General features: G+C 36.6%; 1 protein-coding gene across 1 annotated transcript in view; it reads left to right on the top strand.

The window, feature by feature from the left end:
* Positions 1–24,057, top strand: part of IQCM (IQ motif containing M) — a 338,360-nt gene that overhangs the window by 161,278 nt on the left and 153,025 nt on the right. Inside the window, exons 9-10 of the mRNA XM_087866408.1 lie at positions 10,185–10,329; positions 18,568–18,702. Coding sequence (XP_087722534.1) covers positions 10,185–10,329; positions 18,568–18,702 — 280 coding nt within the window. The remainder of the gene's footprint in view (positions 1–10,184; positions 10,330–18,567; positions 18,703–24,057) is intronic.

Raw genomic sequence — 24,057 nt, 5'->3', positions numbered from 1 at the left:
CCTGATTAATTTCCGATGGGTCCCCATTACTGAGGGTGTGCCAAGTCCTGTCAGTGTCCCAAGGTGAGGGATCTCCTTTAGCACCAAGTTTCAGGCTGATTGGAAGCCTGACCCTCAGGCAGCAGCTTTTAAAGTATGCAACTATATACAGTCCTGTGGGGCTACAACTGTAAATCCTACTGACCTCCAGTTCAGAAAATCTAGAGGATTCCCCTGAGTGATAGTTGCAAAAATTGGGGCTCCAGGGGAATATATAATCTCCTTTTTGGGAAATATTGTTGAGCAGTAGTGAGGCCAAGTAAGTGTGCAAGGCTGATGTCTCCTTGCTCATTTTCCCTGAGAGTGCTTCTGTAGCCTCTAGATGTGTTGCGATCCTGAAGCCTATCCTTTAGGCTGAAGCTCTGGGACAAGTAAGTGTACCTTAGTTACAGGAAGGCTGGGGGTGTGTTTCAGTCTGCTGATTATGGTAGTCTGGGGGTGGTAATCTGCCAAGAGCTGTCTTTTCAATTACAGCCCTGTGCTGCCCAGGCACGCAAACCTTCTTGGCCTCTAGGGCCAGGCAACCAAGGGGCATCCCCTGTGTGGATTGTGCACACTCGCTGACTTTAGCAAGGTAGGTGAAAAGTGTAGGGGGCAGGGCACACTCATTAGCTTCAGCAGGGCTGTGGGAAAATGCTTTGGTTGCATTCTCCTGTGGGAGAATGTCATGGTCACTTGCACTTGCTGGCCCCAGCCAGGGAGTGGAGCAGTATGCAACCACCCGTGCTCACAGGCTTTAGCAAGGAACTGGCAGAATGTTGTGACTACTCACACTCATGGGCCCCAGCCAGTGCCACCACTGTTCACCCCCACCAGCCTTAGCAAGGCAGCAGAATGGCACTAAATCTGCACATACCTGCCTGTGCTAGCTGGGTTGGGGGAGAGTACAAAAATGGCATCTGCCACTGTGTCCATCTCTGAAGAAAGTCCCAGCTGTCCCCTACCCCTTGCCTTAAAATTAGCAAATGAATTCCTTTCACATATAGTCTAGGTGCTTTTCAAACTGTTAATTTTGTCCTGGGTCCTGGGATGAGTGAGACTGTAGGTGAGCCTTTTAGACGGAGAATCTCAGTTCCCTACAGCCCTTTGTGTCCCTTGAATGTAAGCCCTGTTGGTTTTTCTTCCCATCTCGATATGGTCCTTTTATCCTTTGTTGTAGAAGAGCAGTTCTGCTAGTTTTCTTTTTCAGAGGGAATTGTCCATATGTAGCTGTGGTTTGGTGTGTTTATAGAAAGAGGTGAGTTCAGGACCTTCCCATGCCGCTATCTCGAACCACCTTCCTGTACTACCTATATTGATGAACTATTCCACCACCCATGTCCAGGTTATACCTGGAATTTTCTTAGACTCTTTCAACCTCCTCACTTCCGTATTCAATTGATTATCACCATAACATTTCTTGCGTTGCTCTTCCTCTCCTTGTTTCTTGCCAGAGCTTCTATTTATCATCCCTCACATGGAGAACTACAGTTGTCTCCTAATTATTCTCCTTGCTGCTTACCCCCAATCTGTCATATGCAGTTAAGGAAATTTCACTCTGATTGCCTTATTCCATTTCTTATAATCTTTTAATGGCCCCATATTGCTTATAGGAGAAAGTATGAATTTTCTAACATAGTACACATGACCTCCCTGGTCTGGCACTTGCCCACTGTCCTTCTTCATCCCATGTTACTTCCTCACTAATGCCCTGTGCTCTAGCAAAGCCCAAATTCTTTAATTCCCTGTTTGTTTCCTGTTATATCTTATGTTTTAATGCTGTTCTCTTAAGCTGGAATACTCTTCCTCCCTTATCTTTGGATAAACTCCCAACTCATCTTTCAAGATCTTTCTTAAATACATGTGCTAAGACATTGTCCCTGGTCCATCAAGCAGAAATGATCTCTGTATTCTTTTGGTTATTATTGTGCTCATGTTATCTATATTGTGATCTTTTATTTACATGTATGTCACAGGCAATACGAGTAAGTGACTTATTTGGGAGTACATACTCATTATCTTCAAATATATATAACAAATTATAACACCACATTGCTTTTTGACACATAATATACAATCCTATTTTAACTATTTGCACTTATTATCTGCTTTTGTCTTGTTTATTTAGTTGTTTGTATTTGTTTACATGGTTTCTGTTTTGTTTTCTACTGTGGTCAAATGGCTAGAATAGTGCTTGGTACATGGTAAGTATTCAACAAATATCTATTGAATAGATGAATTAATTCAACAAAATGTAGTTATAGAAATTTATCAGGGTACTCTAATGATTCACATTTGTATACAGAGAGAAATAATGTGGATGTATATGTGTAAATATATAATATAGAAAATATGTATCATATGTATACACATATATATGATTATGTGTTTATATTATTTAATTTAATTATAGCATTTCCTGCTATTGAAGAAAATTGTAGAGTTATTCATCACCTCTGGGAGAAAAATGAGTCTAGTAAACTTAGAGAGCAAGAATGGGCCCAAGGTCATGGTGAAAGGGAGATACTGACAAGGAAAATGTTGAATTTCTATGTAGAGGTAGAATTTGAAATGAAAAGAATGGGAAGCACTTTTAAAGACTTGGAGTCAATATAAACTAGATTGTTGACTTTGATTTGGTTATAAAATTTGTTATGATCATTGCTTTTCTTTTTTATTCTATCACTGGTATGGTGCTTTGTATGTTGGATGGCTGCTCTGTTTGTATGGTTAATGTTGTCTTGCCTGCTGTTGAACAGCTAGTGCAGCAGGCCTGTAATGCATACATTGTCAGGTTCCAGGACTGTACCTATGTTGTTGGGGGAATTCTTGATAGAGTTTCTGCTCTAGAGGCTGCACAGCAAATCACTGGATAATTGTCAGCATCATGGCAATCCCTCTGCTGGAAAACTTCCATAGTCATATTGTTTGGCTGCCACTTCAGAGCTTGTATTTGTGGGCAGTGTCTACTAGAATGTCACTTTGAATTACCTCAAGAGACCGTACAATTTCCATCATTTCCTGTGAAATACTCCAGTTTGGGTTTATTTAGAAATAATGAAGCAACACTGAACTATCATATCAGTCACAACAGTACCACAGAGATCGCTGCATTTAACTATCAGCATTATTTATTTCCACCATTTGAGGTATCCTTTTCCTTTTAAAAACTCGGTGTTATTTGTCTGCATGTGTTTTGAAATAAGTAATAGTGGTCTAAAAAAGCCCCAGTTAAGGTACAGAAACAGTATTTTTTCTCACTGTGATGCCTCTAAGATCTTACTTAATTTCAGTATTTTTCTCTGAATATTTATAATTTAAATTTTTAAATTTCAGTCTTAAATTGATATATTCATTTGCTGTTTGCCCCAAATACTGAAATTCTAGGGCATTTGAATAGCTCATGGTTGCAATAAGAAAGCGTTCAAAATCCTCTTTGAATAAATATTTGTTGAATAAATAAACTTGGAATGTTTCTGGAAAATCGGAGTTTAAAGGTTACCATAACAATAATCCCAGGCATAGGCCAGTGGTCTTTAACCTTTTGGAGGTCACAGAATCCTTTGAAAATTTGATAAGTACGTATTTCCCCTCATCTCAAAAACACAAAACGGAAACAATAAGAAAATCCTGAAGCCCATCCGTGGCCCCGATGGCACAGGTGACATTGAACAGAAAAGTTGTATTACATAAATGTGTTAGTTCCCAGGTGCCAGGAGAACTATGTTCATTTATTGAAGATTGCTTAAAAATTTTTTTGATAACAGTTACTATGTAATGGATCCAGTTTCTTGCCTGGTGTGTGATCTCGTAGAGCATATATATAGTCTAGGGAGACATGCAGATAACTAAAAGAAGTCTTAGGTGGTATTGGAGAACTCAGAAAGACCATTTAATCCAAAAGGCTGTGTCTGGTGTGGGGCTTGGATAGTGTCAATACATTAAGATCCAGAAAGTGAGGGGTAGTTTTATTTTGTCAGGTAGACCAATAGGCTGAGAGAGTTGTAGGCACAGTGAAAAACAATATCAATGACTGTAAGTGAGCTAGGACATTGAGGGACTGAGAGTTGGTTGGGAGAATAGTAGCAGTAGGGGAAGCTGAGATAGCAGTCAGATTAAGCATGTTCTTAAAAACCATGCTAAGGACAATTATTATATGGATTCACTCATTTATGGAACATAAGAAATAGGAAGATCAGTAGGAGAAGGAAGGGAAGAATGAAGGGGGGGTAAACAGAAGGGGGAATGAACCATGAGAGACTGTGGACTCTGGGAAACAAACTGAGGGCTTCAGAGGGGAGGGGGGTGGGGGATCGGGATAGGCCAGTGATGGGTATTAAGGAGGACACATATTGCATGGTGCGCTGGGTGTTATACGCAAATAATGAATCATGGAACATGGCATCAAAAACTGGGGATGTACTGTATGGTGACTAATATAACAAAATAAAAATTATAAAATAAAAAGAAATAAAAAGGCATTGCCAAGTCCCCCCCCCAATAATGTATTAACTATTCTGAAAAAAACAACAAAACAAACAACAACAACAACAAAAAACATGCTAAGGAGTTTATGCTTTTACTTAGTATATGGGAATGGATGACTTTAAAGCAGATCAGTGACATTAATAGATTTACCTTTTAGAAAAATTACTGACTCTGGACAGTGAATTGGGGGAAGAGGGTGACAGAATTAGAGGGAGGACAACTAGTATGCTTTTTCAATAATTTGGTGTGTGATAATGGTGGCTTGAGCTAGGGCTGGAGAGATGGGGCAGAGGCAGGACATTGGGTTTGAATGGATGTGAAGATAAGGTAGAGGGGGGAGTCAAGAACAGTTCCTTAGTTTTTGGGCTTTCTGTCTTGGGCAACCTGGTGGATGGTTGTGAAATACAGAATTTAAGAGGAAGGACAGGTAGGATCAGGGAGGAAAGAAAAAGAGATAGAGTCCAGTTTTCAACACTGATTTTGAACTACCCTTGGGAAATCATCGAGATGTCTGGGAGGCAGTTGAATGTATGGGTCCAAAACTCAGAAGGAAGATTGGGCCATAAGGAAACATTTAGACTTCATCAGTAGTTCTTAAATTCTTTTCCACCTTAACACGCTTGAGGAAGACAATAAAACCTTCCACTCACAAGAGTAGCCCCATTTAGCAGTGATTCTCATGTTATCTCTGAGAAAGCTCTTTACTCAGGTGACTGGATGTCCCCCTTCATTCAGGTCTGTGTACATTGTTAATTATCAAAAAGCCTGCTCCATACTACCTTATTAAAAAAGAACATCCAGTCTGTTCACTCCCTGTTCTATTTAAAAGTCTTCAAACCACTTACTGCCACCCAACACATAGATATTTGTTTATTGGATTACCGTTCCTTCCATTACAATGTAACTCCTTGAAACAAGAATTTTGCCTTTTCTGTTCATTAATCTGTTCACAAAGTCTAGAACATTCCTGCTATATATAAGGTTCTTAATTAATTAATTAAATTATACAAATTAAGTATATAAATTAAATAATTTTCAACATGATAGAGGATTATAATAGCATATTTGTATCAGAGGATATGAAATTTGAACATTTTTTTCTAAATATTTTGATTCAGCTCCCTGACCAAGGATGACTTCCTATACTCTGCCCCCATTTGTAGATTTGAGATCATTATTAGTGATACTAACTGTTGTCATGGGAGTCAATGTATTGTCCAGGGAGAGTATATAGAGTAAGGAGAAAAGCATGTAAAGGGAAAGATCAGTGTTCAAGGGGAAGACAAAAGATGAAGAATCCAGTAACAGTAAAGCAATAGCCAGAGAGATAAGAAGAAAACCAGATTATGCTAGATCAAGGAAATTCAGAGGTCATTTGCTGAGAGTGAGCATTTAGAAGGTGAGTTTGAGAAAGAAGGTGGAGTCACTAGTCTCCAATGCTGCTAGGAATGAAAGTCTAGACAGAATTTTCTGTCTTTACAACAGTTAGTTCATGGATGACCTTGGCAAGTTTTAGTGGAGTGATGTGCAGAAAGCAAGGAAGTGGAAACATCTAGCTTAGGTAAATATGAGACACTATGAGGTTTAGGGAAAGATAGTTTACAATGGAAAATAATTAAGTACATTTAAATGCTTATTGCAAAAGCCAACAAGAGGGGAATGTTGATGATATAAGAGACATGAGGATAGTCATAGTAGAAGGCTAAGAATATTGGGGGGGGTTGTTTATAAGACACCTGGCAGGATTAGCCTTAGGTAAGAGACATGTTTCTCTGCTGTAGGACCAAAGGATGTTGCTGAGTGGTTAGATTTAGTGATAGGAAGTTGAGATAACAATAATCTAATGCTTTCCCCTTGGTGAAGTAGGGGACAAGGTCATTTGCTGAGAGTGAGCATTTAGAAGGTGAGTTTGAATGTTTGAGGAGATTGAGTTTCTACAGAAAATTACAAAAAGAGAGATGCCTAGAAAAACACAGGTGAATTTTCAGGCCACTTTGAGAACCTAGGTGAGGTTGGTGATCAAGAATTGAAGTGGTACCATTCCTCTAAGTTGTATAATTATCTTTACTAGCTATGAAAAGTAGGAGAGTTAACAAAACTTGTCTAAAGTTACACATCCACCCAGTGGCATAGTTGAATTTTGAGCATCAAACCTAAGTCTGCCTGGTTCCAGACACTTTAAAACATTAGATCAGGGCACCTGGGTGGCTCAGTTGGTTAAGTGTCTGCCTTTGGCTCAAGTCAGGATTCCAGGGTCCTGGGCTGGAGTTCCACATTGGGTTCCCTGCTCAGTGGGGAGTCTGCTTCTCCCTCTGCCGCTCCCCCCTGCTCATGCTTGCTCTCTCTTTCTCTCTCTCTCTCTCACAAAAATAAATAAAATCTTTTTTAAAAAAATAAAACATTGGACCGTTCTGGTAACAACGAATTCAATGATTGTTGCAAAATGGTAGAGTCTTTTCTCAGGTCAGGCTCAGCATAGACTTTGGAGTGTCCTGCCAAAAGCCAAAATTAGGTTAAAACACCCTTCTGACACCACAGAGCCAATTGGGGTTGCTCACATCAGGGAGCTGATGCAGAGAGCCACAGCTGTATTGATACACAGGAGCAGCAGTTGTGTGGCAATCAGAAGCTGCTGCTTAAACTTTGCAGAGGCGCATGGGAGGAAGACGGTTCAGTGATACCATTAAGCATGAGCTTCAGGTATATTAATAATCATCCTGATCAAGATCCATGTGAGTGGCAGGTGACACCGAAAGAAGAACCTGAAGAGAGAAGAACCCAACCCAGGAGAGAGACATTTGTTTAGCTACATGTGTGTGGCTAAGTGCTTCACTAAGTCTTTAGTGGGTGGGGAAATGAAATAAAAAATCACACTTAACATTATTTGTGACTTGTATACTTGTGTGTTCATGTATGTGTGTGTAAGATAACAATTCAGAATATTCACTCCTTATTTCATTGGGTTTTAGTTTAGGTGTAAAAGCCTAAACTAGGTTTAAAAACCTTTTCCTGCTTTGTTTTAATAAGTTGTATAAAGACCCTTTTGGATAATGTCATATGTAAGTGTTTAGACAAGGTTAGACTTCAGTTAATGTGTGTGGGCAGGTTATCTGCTTATATGTCTAAATATCATTTTTTAAAAGTTAGAAAGTCAAACTGTGGAACAGCATTTGATATTGCCCCAGTGTTAAAACAAACTCAACGTGTAAAGATCTCTTATAAACTGATAAGAAACACACTATAATAATAATAGAAGACATATGTAAAAGACATGAACTAGTACTTTACTGTAGGAGAATGGCAAATAAATATGAAAAGAGAGCACTCTGGCTAGTAATTAAAGAAATTAAGCCCCACTAAGTGTCATAAGGTAGTGGAATTCTCCAAACAAGCAATCCATTCATTACTTTTTTAAAACAAGACATGACCATATCAAACAAAAGGCAGTCTGAAAATGCATACTAGAAAAATTTTTAAACATTGATGTGTGATAAGTATGATACATTTACCGTGTAAGTCAACATGGATTGGAAAATTATAATTACTAATTTGCACTGAGTCTTTTATATTCCAATATTGCTTTTCTAATAAATTCTATCTTGAGAAATGTTTAGAAATGTGGCGAAAGATTTAAATACTGAGATGTACATAGCACCATAGTGGAGGCATATTTCCATGCAGAGGACTGCCAGAGAGGCACACTATTAGAAGAACCATGCAGATGGACCCTTATAGTTTTCTCCCACTCAACTTCTTTAAACATGAAAACCTTGATAGCCTTCTGAATGCCTCAAATATGAGGAGTCCCCCAAAAGACAGGTTCTGTCCCCAAAAGAGATTTTATTAAATTTGGAGGGAAAGACTCTCCAATTGGGTTGATGGCTGGTTCTCTTAGCAAATGTCATCATCCATATAGGAAACACACTCCAACCAGGGCCCTTTTGGCTCATGTTCTAAGGGCACAATGAAAACATTGCTTGATTCTTAATTATAAGCAAAAGAAACCTACTAACAGATTTAAGCAGAAAGATATTGATTAGAATATTGGGCAGAGGTCTGGAGAACTAAGTTCAGAAACGTGAAGGTATGATGAAGGCTAGATAGCTCTCAGGACTCCAACCACATCCTGCATAGAAAGAGTCTAGTGCAGATACTGAATCCTGGGTATCCCTGCCTCCACGAGTGCTGCCCTTGAAAAACAGATATTGCTACCACAGTTGCTATACCACACAAATAGATTTACCACTGTTTTGCTTACTTAGCATTACTAGTTTCAATTAAAAAATCTGGTGCTGATGTAGATAACGAACAAAGCTTCTACAGAGGAAACTTGGTCATTAGTATCTGATATGTGGCTTCAAACTGTGGGAAGTTTGTTCTGCTTCCCACTGAAATTCATATGTTAGGAATGCTCTACCAATGTTACCAGTGTGACCAATTCATTATTTTTTCTAAAAGCAACAAGAACCTATTGAATAGAAAGCAGATTGAAAATACACATTGGAAAATGTTAGTAAATGTTGAAGGAGATGTACTAGGAAAGAAATCAAAACAAAAATTCACAGAATGCATGAAAAACACTAAATTCAAATAAATTAAGAGGAGTATAATGTATAATTAAAAGTGTGGGCCCTGGAGTGTCCTTGTTTTGGTTTCAAAACCGATTTTGCAACTTGCTAACTTACTAGCTACAACAAGCAACCATCCAATACCTGGGAAAGCTATTTAAAGATTTTTTGCTTCAGGTTTTTCACTTGTAAAATAGTACACAAAACACGTCAAAAGAAAGAAGACTCAGAAAAATTCATGGACTTAAATACATTCTTTAAAAAATAATGAAAATAGATGAATTAAGCCTTTAATTCAAAAAGTCAAGAACAGGAAAATAATCCTTTAAAATGGAATTAATAAAGATAAGTAGAGAAATTAATGAGCTAGTAAATGTAAAATGTAAAAATAATTGAATTGATAAATAAAATGGAACTCTTTATTTAGAAAAGAAAAAAACCTGAAATAGATTAATTTTTACACTGTAATTTTTAAAGCCTATTGTAATAGAATGTGGAAAATGTGTGTGTATATATATATATATATATATATATATATATATATATATATCCATCCCTGTTTAAAGGCAAACTGATAAAACAAAATTTGTACATATGCTGAAAAGGATTAATTTATTTAACAGAGTTTTAGAAATCAACATGAAAACCTGAAAAGTACAGTAAAAAAAAAAGTAAAAGACAGTAATATACAATTTTCAAAAGAAAGAATATAAACAAGGATTTGAGCACCCCTAGTGAATAGCTTAGGCAAGAATCACCATTACAGAATAATGTCTTAATAAAACCTTTTTTTTTTTTTTTTCCCCTGGCCAAGTGGGTTACATGTTATAGAAATCTGGATGCCAACCTCGGAAGCTTCCATGAAAGTATCCATCATTGAAAACTCTATGCTGTGGAAATTATGGGTATCTGATGACAGAGCTTCTCATAATGAGGCTCTCTGGTCTTCAAGGAGATGATGTTATTCTACAGTGCATGTCTTTGGCCAACCCATCCATAATTTAAGAAACTGGGTGAAATAGATGAAATGAAAAAGGCAAAATCAGATTAAATATATATAGAAGAAATATGTAAATATGGGGCTTTACTGTCTATATTGCTGTTTTATAGGCCTTGTCTCATGGACCAAATTTGAGGGCAGTTATAAACATGTATCACAGACAGATCCATCGTGTTAAGTATCGACTTGGTCTTTGGAGGACAAGACAAATTATAAACTTCATAGAGCTAGAGGAATGGATGGACAGAAAAAAGTGTAAGTGATACAGTCATTTCTGGTTTGATTTTAAATTTGGAATTGATTTAACTATTGGAATTTTATATATAATTTACATGTAATTACTCATAGACACCAAAGGTAAATCTGTTTTATATTGCTGAAAGCTATTTGCATTTTATTTATTTTTTAAAGCTTTTAAAGAAGTTTTATTTAAATTCCAGTTAGTTAACATACAGTGTAATATTAGTTTTAGGTGTACGGTGTGGTGATTCAGCACTTCCATACAACATCCGGTGGCTGTTTGCATTTTAAAGTGATGTATGGTATATTCAGTTTAATTTATTAGAATCCTGTGTTTATAAGCAACAGAAAACTCATTCTAGTTAACCAAAGCAAAAAGGAAATTTAAAAGAAAAATGTAGGAAAGGTAGCTAAAGAATCAGATTTCACACAGAACTCAAAACAGAGCTACTCCAGGGTGCCTGGGTGGCTCAGTTGGTTAAGCATCTGCCTTCTGCCCAGGTCATGATCCCGGGGTCCTGGGATTGTGCCCCACATTGAGCTTCCTGCTCAGTGGGGAATCTGCTTCTCCCTCTCCCTTTTCCCCTCCCCCCTGCTCATGCTGTCTTTCTCTCTCATGCTCTCTCTCTCTAATAAATAAAATCTTAAAACAAAACAAAACAAAAACCCCCAAAACAGAGCTACTTCAGAGATTTAGAGAGCAAAAAGTAAGGAAAAATCTCTTTTTGCCTTTGGGAGATAGATAAGCTGTTATCACTCTAAGACTTTTTTGTTTCTATGCTTTAAATTGAAATTTCAAGTAGAGAGCACCTGATTGGTTTAATTTGAATCGTGAATCCAAGACTCTGCCATGGGAGGGAAGAGAACTTTGCTTGAGAGTTGCACAGAAGTTCTATCCATTGGGGAAGGAGCAGCTCCCCAAAGGAAAACTACGTATTGCTAACATAAGGATAGCTGATGAACACCAAGCAGACTAATTAGATATCTATTATGTATTGCTTGTTAGTGTTGAAATTCTGTCCACAGAACAATGTCTTTAATTTATATCTTAGCTTTCAGAGAGCCTGGTTCCTATTATATTTAATGAATTTACATTGCTTAGGATTAGGATGGACATTATAGCCAGTGTCTTGATTAAAAAATAATAAATGAGGACTTCTTGTTTCTGGTTCCGCATGTAAGGATCTTGGAAATCTCCCCCTCCCCCCCATCTTACCAACAAGTAAAAAAGCTGAACAGACTAAAAAATTTACTTTTTTCATGCGTCTATAAGGGAAGAGAAGACACAGGGTGAAACAGTGCCCCCAGGATTAAAGAGATAGACACACAAATACAGGGAGTTGCAGCTTCCCAGAGCAGAGACTCATGAGTAGAAATGGATATGGGAGGAAACAAGTGTTGGCAAGGATGTGGAGAAAAAGGAACGTTCGTGCACTGTTGGTGGGAATGCAAACTGCTGCAGCTGCTGTGGAAAACAGCATGGAGGTTCCTCAAAAAATTAAAAATAGAACTACCCTACAATCCAGTAATCACACTACTGGGTATTTACTCCAAAAATACAAAAACACTAATTCAAAAAAAAATATATGCATCCATATATTTATTGTAGCATTATTTATAATAGCCACACTATGGAAGCAATGCAAGTGCAGGTGACCATTGATAAATGAATGGATAAAGAAGAAGTGGTAAACATGCAACCCAATGTTCATAGCAGCAATGTCCACAATAGCCAAACTGGAAGGAGCCAAGATGCCCTTCAACGGATGAATGGATAAAGAAGTTGTGGTTCATATATACAATGGAATATTACCCAGCCATTAGAAAGGATGAATACCCACCATTTGCATTGACATAGATGGAACTGGAGGGGATTATGCTAAGTGAAATAAGTCAAGCAGAGAAATACAATTATCATATGATTTCACTTATATGTGAAACATAAATAATAATATGGAGGATGTTAGGAGAAGGAAGGGAAAAATGAAGGGGAGTGGAATCAGAGGGGGAAATGAACCATGAGTGACTATGGACTTCGGGAAACAAATGGTGTCAGAGGGGAGGGGGTTAGAGGGTTGGGTTAGCCTGATGATGGGTATTAAGGTGGGCATGTATTGCATGGAGCACTGGGTGTTATATGCAAACAATGAATCATGGAACATTACATCAAAAACTAATGATATACTGTATGGTGACTAACATAACATAATAAAATAAAATTTTTAAAAAAAGAAGAAGTGGTATACATATGCTATAGAATATTACTCAGCTATATAAAAAAAGGAATGAAATCTGCCGTTTCCAACAACATCACTGAATCTAGAATAAATGCCAAATAAAAAAAGTCAGTCAAAGAAAGTCAAATACCATACGATTTTACTCATTTGTGGAATTTAATAAAATAAATGAATAAAGAAAAAAACCCCAAAAAACCAAAACCAGACTCTTCAGAGAACGAACTGGTGGTTACCGGAGGGGAAATGGATGGGGGGATGTGGGAAATAGGTGAAGAGGATCAAGAGTACATTTATCATGGTGAGCACTGAATACTATAGAGAATCGTTGAATCACTATGTTGTACATCTGAAACAAATATAACAGTGTATGTTAATTATCCTGGAATTAAAATTTTAAAAAAGGAAATTGATGTGAGAACCAGCACCAGGCAGGAATATTGAACTGACAAATAGCTGGAAGCTCACTGTGAACAATTCCGAGTTAAAAACTCCAGGAGGACTCAGCCATAGGACCACCACAGTATTGTGATACTTACTTCTAGGAGCTTGACCAGATTCCCACAGTAAATGTCAGAGAAAGGGGACCATTTCGAAATTTGCCAGGGCACACTCTTCTTAAGAAGGCCTACCTTCAGGAGAAATTAGTCCTTCAGGGAAATTAGGAAACCAGAGCCTAGCCTGCTGGGTTATTTTCAGAACTTAACTGGCCTGGTGAAGAGAAATACCCACTTTGGCCATCTGTCCCACCTATAGGGGGAGAGAAAAAAAGAACGAGAAACACTTGTATGGTTCACAGCCCAGAGACACAGGGTCACCAAGAGACTGTGACCTAATCATAGGTCTGTAGAACACTTCCTCCCTCACCTTACTACCACATTACTAAAGGTCTATTTACAACAGATCCTTTTACCTGATATATCATGTCTGGCTGTCAAGAAAAACTTACAAGGTGTACAAAAAGGCAAAAAGCACAGTTTGAATAGACAAAGCAAGCATCAGAACCAGACATGGCAGGGATATTGGAATTATCAGACCAGAGATTTAAAACAACTATGATCAATATGCTATGGGCTTTAATGGATGAAGCAGACAGCATGTAAGAACAAATGGGTAATGTAAGCAGGGAGATGGAAATCCTAAGAAAGAACCAAGAAGAATGCTAGAGATAACACTGTAATAGAAATGAGGAATGCCTTTGATGGGCTTATTAGTAGATTGAACATGGCTGAGGAAAGACTCTCTGAGCTAGAAGATAAGTCAGTAGAATCCTTGAAAACTGAAAAGACTGAAAAAAAATGTACAAAATATCCAGTGGCTATGAGACAACTACAAAAGTAGTAACATAAGGATAATGGGAATACCAGAAGGAGAAGAGAGAAAATAACAGAACAAATATTTAAAACAATAAAGACTGTGAATTCCCCCAAATTATTCTTGGACACCAAACCACAGATTCAAGAATCTCAGAGAACACCAAGCAGAGTAAATGCCAAAGACTATACTATTTTGGTGTAGGCATTACCATCTTCAAACTAAATTAAACAACAACATTTACATTTACACCCCCAAAATGAAATACTTAGGTATAAATGTACCAAAATATGTACAAGGTCTCTATGAGGAAAACTACAAAACTCTGATAAGCAAAATCAAAGAACTGAATAAATGGATAGATATTCCATATTCATGGGTAAGAAGACTCAATATTGTTGGGAAGTCAGTTCTTCTTAATTTGGTTTATAGATTCAGTGCAGTCCCATTCAGAATCCCAGCAAGTTATTTTGTGGATTTAGACAAACTGATTCTGAAGTTTATATGGAGAATCAAATGACTAGGATAGCCAACACAGTAGTGAAGGAGAAGAACAAAGTTGGAGGACTGATGCTACCTAGCTTCAAGACTTACTTTAAAGCTACAATTACCAAAACAGTGTGGTATTGGTGAAAAAACAGACAAAAAGGTCAATGGAACAGAATAGAGAGCCCGGAGACAGGCTCCCATGAATATAGACAAGTGGTCTTTGACAAAGGAGCAAAAGAAATACAGGAGAGCAAAGATAGCCTTTTCAAAAATGGTGCTGAAACAACCGGCTATCCACATGCCAAAAAAAAAAAATCTAAACACCTTACATCCTTCACAAAATTTAACTCAAAATGGATTGTAGACCTAAGTGCAAAACAATGAAACTTCTAGAAGGTAACATAGGAAAAAACATAGATGATCTTGGCTATGGTGCCGTTTTAGATACAACACTAAAGACATAATCCATTAAAGAAATAATTGAAAATCTGGATTACATTAAAATTAAAAACTTCTACTTTGCAAAAGATAATGTTAACAGAATGAGAATACAAGCCACATACTGGGAAAGATATTTGCAAAAGACGCATCTGATAAGGACTGCTATTGAACATATACAAAGAAAACTGAGAAATAATAACTTGAATAAAAAATGGGCCAAAGACCTCACCAAAGAAGATATACAGATAATAAGCATTTGGAATGATGCTCCACATCATATGTTATTAGAGAAATGCAAATTAAAACAGCGAGATACACTACACACCTATTAGAATGGCCAAAATCTAGAACACTATCCATATCATATACTGGTAAGGGTGTGGAGCAACAGGAACTATCATTCATTATTAATGAGAATGCCAATGATACAGCCATTGTGGAAAACATTGTGGTAGTTTCTTATAAAACTAAACATGCCGTTACCATATGATTCAGCAATCATGCTCCTTGGCATTTACCCACAGGCATTGAAAACTTATATCCACTCAAAACCTACGCATGGATGTCTATATCTGCTTTTTCATAATTGCCAAACTTTAGTAGCAACCAAGATGTCCTTCAGTAGATGAATCGACCAATAAACTGTGGTACATCTGGACAAGGGGGTATATTTAGAGCTAAGAAGAAATGAGCTATCAAGCTATGAAAAGACATAGAGGAATCTTAAATGTGTATTACTAAGTAAAAGAAGCCAATCTGCAAAGTCTATACACTGTATGCTTCCAACCATATGACATTCTAGAAAAGGGAAAACTATGGAGAAAATAAAAAGATTTATATTTTACCAGGGGTGGATGGGGTGGGGGGGAGGGATGAATTGGCAGAATATAGGGGATTTTTAAGCAATGAAACTATTCTGTACAATACTGCAATGATGGACACATATCATTATATATTTGTCTAAACTCATAGAATGTACAAAACCAACAGTGAACTCTGAGGTAAACTGTGGACCTCAGTGATTATGATGTGTCCTCCTTAGTAACAACTGTATAACTCTATGAGTGATGTTGATAATGAAAGAAGGCTATGCTTATATGGATGTAGTGGGTATGTGAGAAATCTCTGTACCTTCTTAATTTTGTTGTGAATTCAAAACTGCACTTAAATTGTCTTTAAAAATAATAAAAAACAACAAATGATGCAAGCAAATTATATTTAATTGAAATCAGGATCTTACTGCTTTATACTGTAAAAGTGCTACATTTTTGGTGTAGTTTCATCTAATCATAAAATATGTATTTCACAGAGGACTGTAAGTTCCATGAAGACAGGGACTGTATCTATTAACATTTATTAATGAATAGCCAATATTAGCAAATGCCTGGCTTATCAAAGGGCTCAGAAATATTTGTTGATACTTTTCATTAAGTTTATTACTTATGCTAAAATTTATGCCAAAAGATATTTACAGATAACCAGAATTCTTTGAGTTAGAATGACTCCTTTTCTTTGGCTTGAGGTTAAGGAAAGAAGAAGCCAAAGAGAGAGATTCTATACAAGTCATGGAATTAAGCTAGATCAAGTAACCCAGTCCAACAGCTTCATTTCCAGAGAAAAGAGCAGAAAAGAGCAAAATGTTGGAGATGAAAAGATGGGAAGAAGGGAGGAAAAGAAAGCAAGTGAGAGACAGAGGCAAAGACAGAGAAAACTTTTCTCTCATTGGGAAGCTGCTGGGACTCCTTTACTTAAAAATCCTCTAAAAAAGTGATTTAAAGAATTACCAAGTAAGGCATCAATTTACACTAAGGGTTAAAGTAACTCTAGAGTCCACAGAATTTGCAAGTTCTTATTTGCCTTTATGTTCCTCAGAAAATTCTCCATCCCTTCCATATGTGGATCGCTAATTGGGTGATATTGGCAGGTATCTATCTTTACACCTTTTTAAGAATCTTTCAATGACCAGAAAATTTCATTTAATTTTCACGATTAAGTTTTATATTGACCCTGATTAAACCTGCCTAGAATATTAATTCTGCTAGTGTGTGGCTGAACATTTGCTTTTCAAGCATAATATAGAGATGAAGTACATTATTATCTATTAATATAGTTACAAGGCCATAACGTTAATATGTGTCTCAGTTTGATCTAGTGAGAAGCATCTAAAACTGATTAAATGAAAAACTAATAAAGGTAAATATACTTTTTCAAGGAGAAATATATTTCCTAAACAGAAAAGTAAAAAGTGACATTCTTTGTGTGCTAGTTTGGATTTCTCTAGAATCAGACCCTGAGATAAGAATTCAAGTACAACTAGCTTATTTGCAAGTAGATCCCAGTAAATACTGTTAATGGAATGAAGTAAGACAGGGAAGAGATGGAAGTCAAAAAAGAATGCATTATCAGGCAGACTACAATCAACTGGAGCTTGATCCCTCTAGGGAACAGTGTAGACAACTTCCCTTAAGTGCTGGGCCTTTTATCCACCAATTCCCAGTTGAGGGAGGACCAGTGGTCGAGGGCCTTTGCTGCATTGGGGCCCTTAATTCTCTGGCACTTCTGGCTTGCCACACAGGTGGGCAGAGTGGAGTCCTGCAGCCAGAGGGAGCCCTGAGGCAATGAAGTGAGATACTGGCGAGTGAAAGTCAGGGCAGCACGCACAGAAATACAAGGGACAAGGCAATATAGATGGGGCACCAGCAGCAACTGCTCTAGTTTGCTTATTTGAAAAGAGAGAAAAAGCCACAGATATTCTAAATATAAATTTATTTTACTGTGTGTTTCAGGACCTGGTATAGTGGCTTATATTTAGGCAATCACTCAATAGTTCTTGAATTTGTTGATGTCTCATGACTGTCCACGTCAACTGAACAATTAAGTGGATAAACGGAAAGTCGAAAGGCCCTGTGGTTGAATATCAGGATCATACACTGACTCCTGTTAGAAACCACTCTAGTGCCCTTTGTCATTTGGAGCCCATACTTCAGAGCTAAGCCTGTCCTGAGGCAGACCCTGTCATCCTGTAAATGCTGACCGACAATCACCTTCATGGGGCCAATCCATCATACTTCAGAGTGGAGACTCAGTATCTCCTTTTTGAAAAGAAAAAAATAAATAAAAGGTTTATGGAGAACTACACTTATAAAGTGTATGCATCCATTTTCTTACTTATTATCTAACCCCCATTATTGCCAATTACGGGAGATAGGTAAAGGATGGCTGAAGTGAGTGGTTTTCTGTGGAAACCTTGAGCCAGGAGTGGTAAGAAAACTTTTCTGTGGTCACTCAGATCCAGTGACCTTAAACTAAGAAGGAGGAATACATAGAGTCAGGGGGCAAAAGTAGACATCATTCCATATAGGGACAAAATCAGAAGTAGAATAGGTGGTCCAAAGGACAATCACCGATATGAGTAGGTAGGATGTAGATAGAAGCCAGAAAGAGATGAATAAATTAGGGGAACTAAATAAAAATGATTACTGAGATGGGTCAGCCGAAGTCAGGCCCCCAGAAACTCTGACATCAAAGCTATGTCTTATGCTGTAGTTTGAGATGAGAAACGGTCTAAATCTGACTCCTAGGGAATGTGGGAGGGAGAAGCGTGCCCATTTCCTTCTGACCTTCCCCAGGAGGCTGACAAAGAGCTACTCTCATCACTAGACATACAAATAAAACTGGAGGGAAAGCTTCTTTGAATTTAGATGAAACTTTCTGGTAGTTTGTTCTTGACATTTTATTTATAACAAAAATATTTTGTTTTGTCTCTTTGTTTTAGTCTATGAAACAATGTTTGCTAAGAGAGAAGATTGGCAAGGATTAGAAAGAAGTGAGCTCCTTAAGTTCTTCAACGACTGTGGTCATTTCCCAACCCAGCAGCAAATTGATGAGGTTTGGGATCTGGTCCATAGAGGCAAGTGGTTTCCTATTTCTTGCCTTCTTTTCCCTTTCTTTGCTGTTGCCTTTCCTTCTTTCCTTCCTTCTCTAATTTAAATATAATTTAAATTTAAATTGTTCCCATTTTTCTCTTTCCATTAAACTTGTCCTATAAATTTTTCCATTTCCTAAAATTTTTTAAATCTTAATGTGTATGAAAGAAGAGATTTAAAGGACAGGTCAAAAGAAGTTAATACAATACAGTTTTGTTTTGTTTTTTTTAGAGGGGTGGGGGAGATGATTTTAAGTTTTTAAGATTTTAATATATTTTTTGATGCAAGGTAAGTTATATCTAGCTCAGTGTATTTTAAACCACTGTATTTTAAATACTGATGCTAGAAAGCTTTCTCCTGGATAGTTAGATTGGGTACTGAAGAACATAGCCAAGTTTAAATGTTTATACATTGTAAACTATTTCAATAAAATAGAATTGTACAGTTAGAAAATAATTTCCTTTCAGAACGGTAAATAGGTGAAAGGATGGTATTGTTTGAGAATATTTAATAATTTAAATGGAACAACATCCCTCCTTTCTCTAAAGACTAGTAAGGGGGTAAAAATTGTCACCAAGATGTGGGAGGTCCCAACAAATTTTCCTGAATTCCTTAAGGTTCTTCTCAATGCTTCTGACCATACTAATGCTATGGATTGCTGTTGGGTCTAAAGATGATGGATGATGTATCTGCAATTTAATTGAGAAAACAAGATAAAACATTTCAGGACTCTTTTAAAATACAGCAAAAGGGGGTCTCCTGGGTAGCTCAGTTGGTTAAGCATCTGCCTTTGGCTCAGGTCATGATCCTAAGGTCCTGGAATCTAGATCAAGCCAGCATAGGGCTCCCTGCTCAGCGGGGAGCCTGCTTTTCCCTCTCCCTTTGCCCCGCCTCATCTCTTGTGCTCTCGCTTGCTCTCTCTCTCTCAAATAAATAAATTTTAAAATCTTTAAAAAGAAACAAATACAAGAAAAGGGCTCACGTGCCAGTAGAAAGATGTGATTAGGGTCAGAGTGACAAGGTTGAAGCTTCCTTGTAGGTTTGAAGTTCTCTTTCTTAGTTAGTTCTTAGTTTAAATTTACCTAACTTATTACCTATGGACTTTGCTTTGCCACTGCTGTATCCTTAGTACCTAGAATAGTTTTCTGTACTCTCAATAATTATTTATTCATAGACTAAAAGCAGCATAGAAATCTCTTTGGGCTTTAGTAGTCATGACTAGATTGTTTAAGTCATTTTTTTTCCTGATGACAAAACCTTGAATGTTTATTATAAAAAATTTGGGAATCTAGAAATATACAAAACTGTTAAGAAGTAGCAATTATAAATATTTGATATCTATCTTTCCAGTTTTTTTTCTGTACATATGACATTATTTTTATGAAAATTGAGATTATTTTCTACATAAATTGAGAGTATTTTTTACATTATTTCTGTTTGAAAATCTGCTTTTTTTTTTTTTTTTTGCTTATCAATACTTACAGGTTTCCAAGCCATATCATACCACAGTATTATTAATGACTGAGTAATTATCTGTCATGTGTAGGTTCTATGAGTTATTTACTATCATACATTTAAATTGCTTTCATTTTTTTATAATAATAATGATGAAAAAATTAAACAGCAAAATAGCATGAATTAGACATCAGAAACTTATCCTGATTAGTGTTAGTAATTTAAAATCTAATTTTTTTTTTCAAATTAGTAGTTTCATAGAGATATTTCCCTCTACCGATTATTTTGGGTACATCCAAAGACTTACATTGAGAGCGTGGCTCTGGAATTAGCTTTCCTGGGTTTAATTCCTGCCTTCACCACCTACTTAGCTGTATGTCTTCGGACAATTTATTTATCCCAGCTGTGCCTTATTTTTCTCAACCACAGAAGGAAGATAATACTATCTAAGTCATTGGACTGTTGTGAAGTTTAAATGAAATAATTTTCATGAAAATGAAATAAGTGCTCAGTAAAATTTGCTATTATTATTATTATTCTTAAGTAATTCTTCAGTATACTTATTTTTATAATTTTTTATTTTGCAAATTTTCAAATGTTGAACCTATTTGTATACTGATTCATTTTATAGAGCTTATTTATTGAATGTTTTCTGTTGGTTTCCACCCTCTCTGTGGATTATCATAATGACCTGTGTGAGCTAGAGGTGGTAAGATGCTCATTTATGCTCATTTTGCAGATGAGATGACTGAGACTTAGAACAAGACTTTTCTAAGCTCACTAGTAGAGTTGGAATTTTATTCCTGATCTCTTCAAGTCAAGTTCAGTGTTGTTTCTGTTTTACCATGTGGAGATACTTTAAAAGTCTGTGTTATGAAAACATAATTAGATGATTAAAACATACTTGACAGCAAGTACTGCCTTTTATTGATCTTTCATAGGCTAACCTAATGCCTTGCGATAAAGTAGGTTTTCTGCAAATGACTGAGTTTATTAAATTTCTTGTTAAAAGTAGAATTTTCAGAAGAAAACTTAGTTTAAAAACATATTGTTTTTATTATAATGCCTAAAATTGGGAAGCTTTCTTTTATCGAAAGGAGCCACTCTAACATAATTTTAAATATATGTCCAATTATGTTGCTCCATCCAGTTAAAAAAATTCTTTTGGTGCATAAGAAACTTTCATTTGAAATGGAAATATCCTAACTAATGGGAGAAAAACAGGAAACTTATGGGAAATGAAGCTAAATTAATGGTTTTCTACTTGCTTCTGGTATATATCCCATTTTTAAAAGAATCTGACTTTATGCATTTTAGATTGTCAGTCATCTTCATTCATACTGACTTCTTTGATTGTGGATAATAGCTCCAGATGTGCAGCCTACGCATTTTTTCATCCAGTAGAATATTTCACCTAACTCATACGTAGTTGATTCAATTGATTAACTTCTTCAGTGTATGACACCAAGTAGGTCAAATTCCTAAAGCTGTCTGTATGTGTTCAGGTATTTTTAGCTTTTTTTCCCCCCATTCTTTATTCTCATCACTATGGTAACAAAAAATTTTGTGACTGTGGACACGATTTTTTGTGTGAAATTTTTCCTTTGGGAAAATGAAGCAACTTTAGGCTACATGTATGTGCTGATCTTAAAAGCTAACCACTTCTGCAAACGTGATAGTGTTGGATATTCATTTAAATCTCAACAAATGAAACAATAACTATAGAACGGCGTATCTGAAAGTAAGGAAAATAATACACTGTGGTTCTATACCATCTCTTCTTGTATCTGCCTAGTGTTTTAGAAATTTGAACTTTGAAGGTTTTCCAGTATTTTTCCAGCATGTAAATAGAACTTTTAGTTTATTTTCTGCAGTTTTAAAATGAACAGAAAACAGCAATGAAGTCTCTTTTCACTATGGAGCACTAGACAAAAATCTTAAAATCAGAAGCATAGAAGTTACTTATATGTTATTTAACCTGACATATGTTATGCATCTGAAGAAACTGTGACCTAAAATAGAATGTGAATTATTTCAAGCTCCCTGTCTAGTTAGTGGCAAACCGAAACTAAATCCGGGGCCTCCTTCTCCTCAGGGCACAGCTTTGTCCACCATAAACACACAACATTGCTTTTTTTTTTTTTTCCCTTGTTTTCAAAGAGAAGGCTTTATTAAATGGGAAACATATAATAATTCTCCCTTTAATTTTTTTTTCATATGAACAGGCACTCTAACAATAAAATTTTAATTATGTAGGAAAGGGATTAAAGAGGATTTAGGGAGATAGTAGAAGATTCTAGGGTAAAAGAAACATGAGACACTGGCAAATTCTGGTGGCAAAAAAATTCAGAAGTATTGGAGGTAACACGCTACAACAACCTTATCTTAAATAGCTTCTAAAAAATTAGCACATGTTTATTATAAAACATTTTGAAAATACACACTAAAAACAAAAGATGAAATGAAAAATACTGGCATTTTTATGTTCCAGAATGACATGAAGCTAGAGACTAGAGGTCAATGAGAATAGGTAGTGAGGTCTCATATGGATCTGCAGTGTTAGGACCTGATCTTCAGTGTCATCTTTTGACATAGAATTCTTAGCACAAAAGCAGATTATCTGAAATGACACAATAAAGATGATTTAGGCACGTAGTCAGGGTGAGGAAAGTTTGGCATCTATCCTAATGGCTGGGCAATGAGAATGTTCCTTCTGCTGTCACCTCCACTCTCTAGTGAAAAGAGTCCCTGGATTTTGCCATGAGGATCTTTAGCAGGATTTCATGTATTTGTGTTATAGAACACTGGATCACTTTAGAAGTGTTTGATGTTTGTCCCACCTGCTCTGATAGCTGTACTGCAAAGCGCCAGAGAATCTATAGACTTTTTCCACGCATTACGAGATCTAAAGGTTTTGTCAGTGGTATCTGTAGCCCTTGTATAGCAAGATGCCACTTTTTTCCCTGGTATTTTAGTAAATATTTTCTGATGCTTTCAGCCATATGGAAGGTGAAAACACGTTCTCTTCTCTGATTGGTGATTTTAGGAATAAGTCATAAAGTGAAAAGAAATGCATTAGAACATGCTAAATGGATGCCTTCCTTGGTAGTGGCAATCCAGAATCTTTTTTGATAAAATTGTTGTTGCAAAAATATTCAACAAATATGCTTGGAGCACTTTATATGGGCTATGAAATAGATTGTGGTTCAAAGGTCTCAAAATCCACATAATAACAGGAGGCACATGCACATATAGAACTAGAAAAATACAATGTTGTACATACTTATACAACAATAGAATGGAACACTAAGCTGCTACAAATATTATGTTTAAGTTTGGAAATCAGAGAAGGTTGTAGAGAATGTTGAAGATGAGTCAGTCATTGTAGGAGGAGTTAACTGATCATAAAAGAAAGAGGTTTCACACATAAAAGAGAGATTGTGTGCAAAACAAATTAGAATTTTTAGGTCAGCTGGTTAACAACGAATAGGAGAAATCTGTGTCTGCTGGTGGGTAACTGGAAAGGGCACAATGTTACTAACAGCTGATTAAAAGATGCAAGATAGCTCATTGAGATCTAGTTGACAGTGGTTGCTTTTCCTTGTAGAATTCTTGTTTTGAATCCTTAGTACCCTGTCATCTGCCTGTTGGAAATGGGTGTTTTCAAATACATAAGGCAAAAGAGATTTTGGATATAAATCAGTTTTGTGTCAGTAGGAGCTATTTAAACATTTTCCCCTAGAACTTGAATACCCCTGTGTAAACTAGAGACCGGACCCTAGGGGCAAAGAGCAACCCTGAAAGATGTGTCTGTCATCACCTTGCTTCAGTTACCTAATCCAAGCAGCTGCTCCTACGATTTTGCCTCTTTTCTCCCCTAACAC

This window comes from Ursus americanus, chromosome 13 (assembly GCF_024610735.1).
Source record: "Ursus americanus isolate L20-20 chromosome 13, mUrsAme1.1.p, whole genome shotgun sequence".
Lineage (NCBI taxonomy): Eukaryota > Metazoa > Chordata > Mammalia > Carnivora > Ursidae > Ursus > Ursus americanus.
This window is presented reverse-complemented; position numbering and strand designations above follow the sequence as displayed.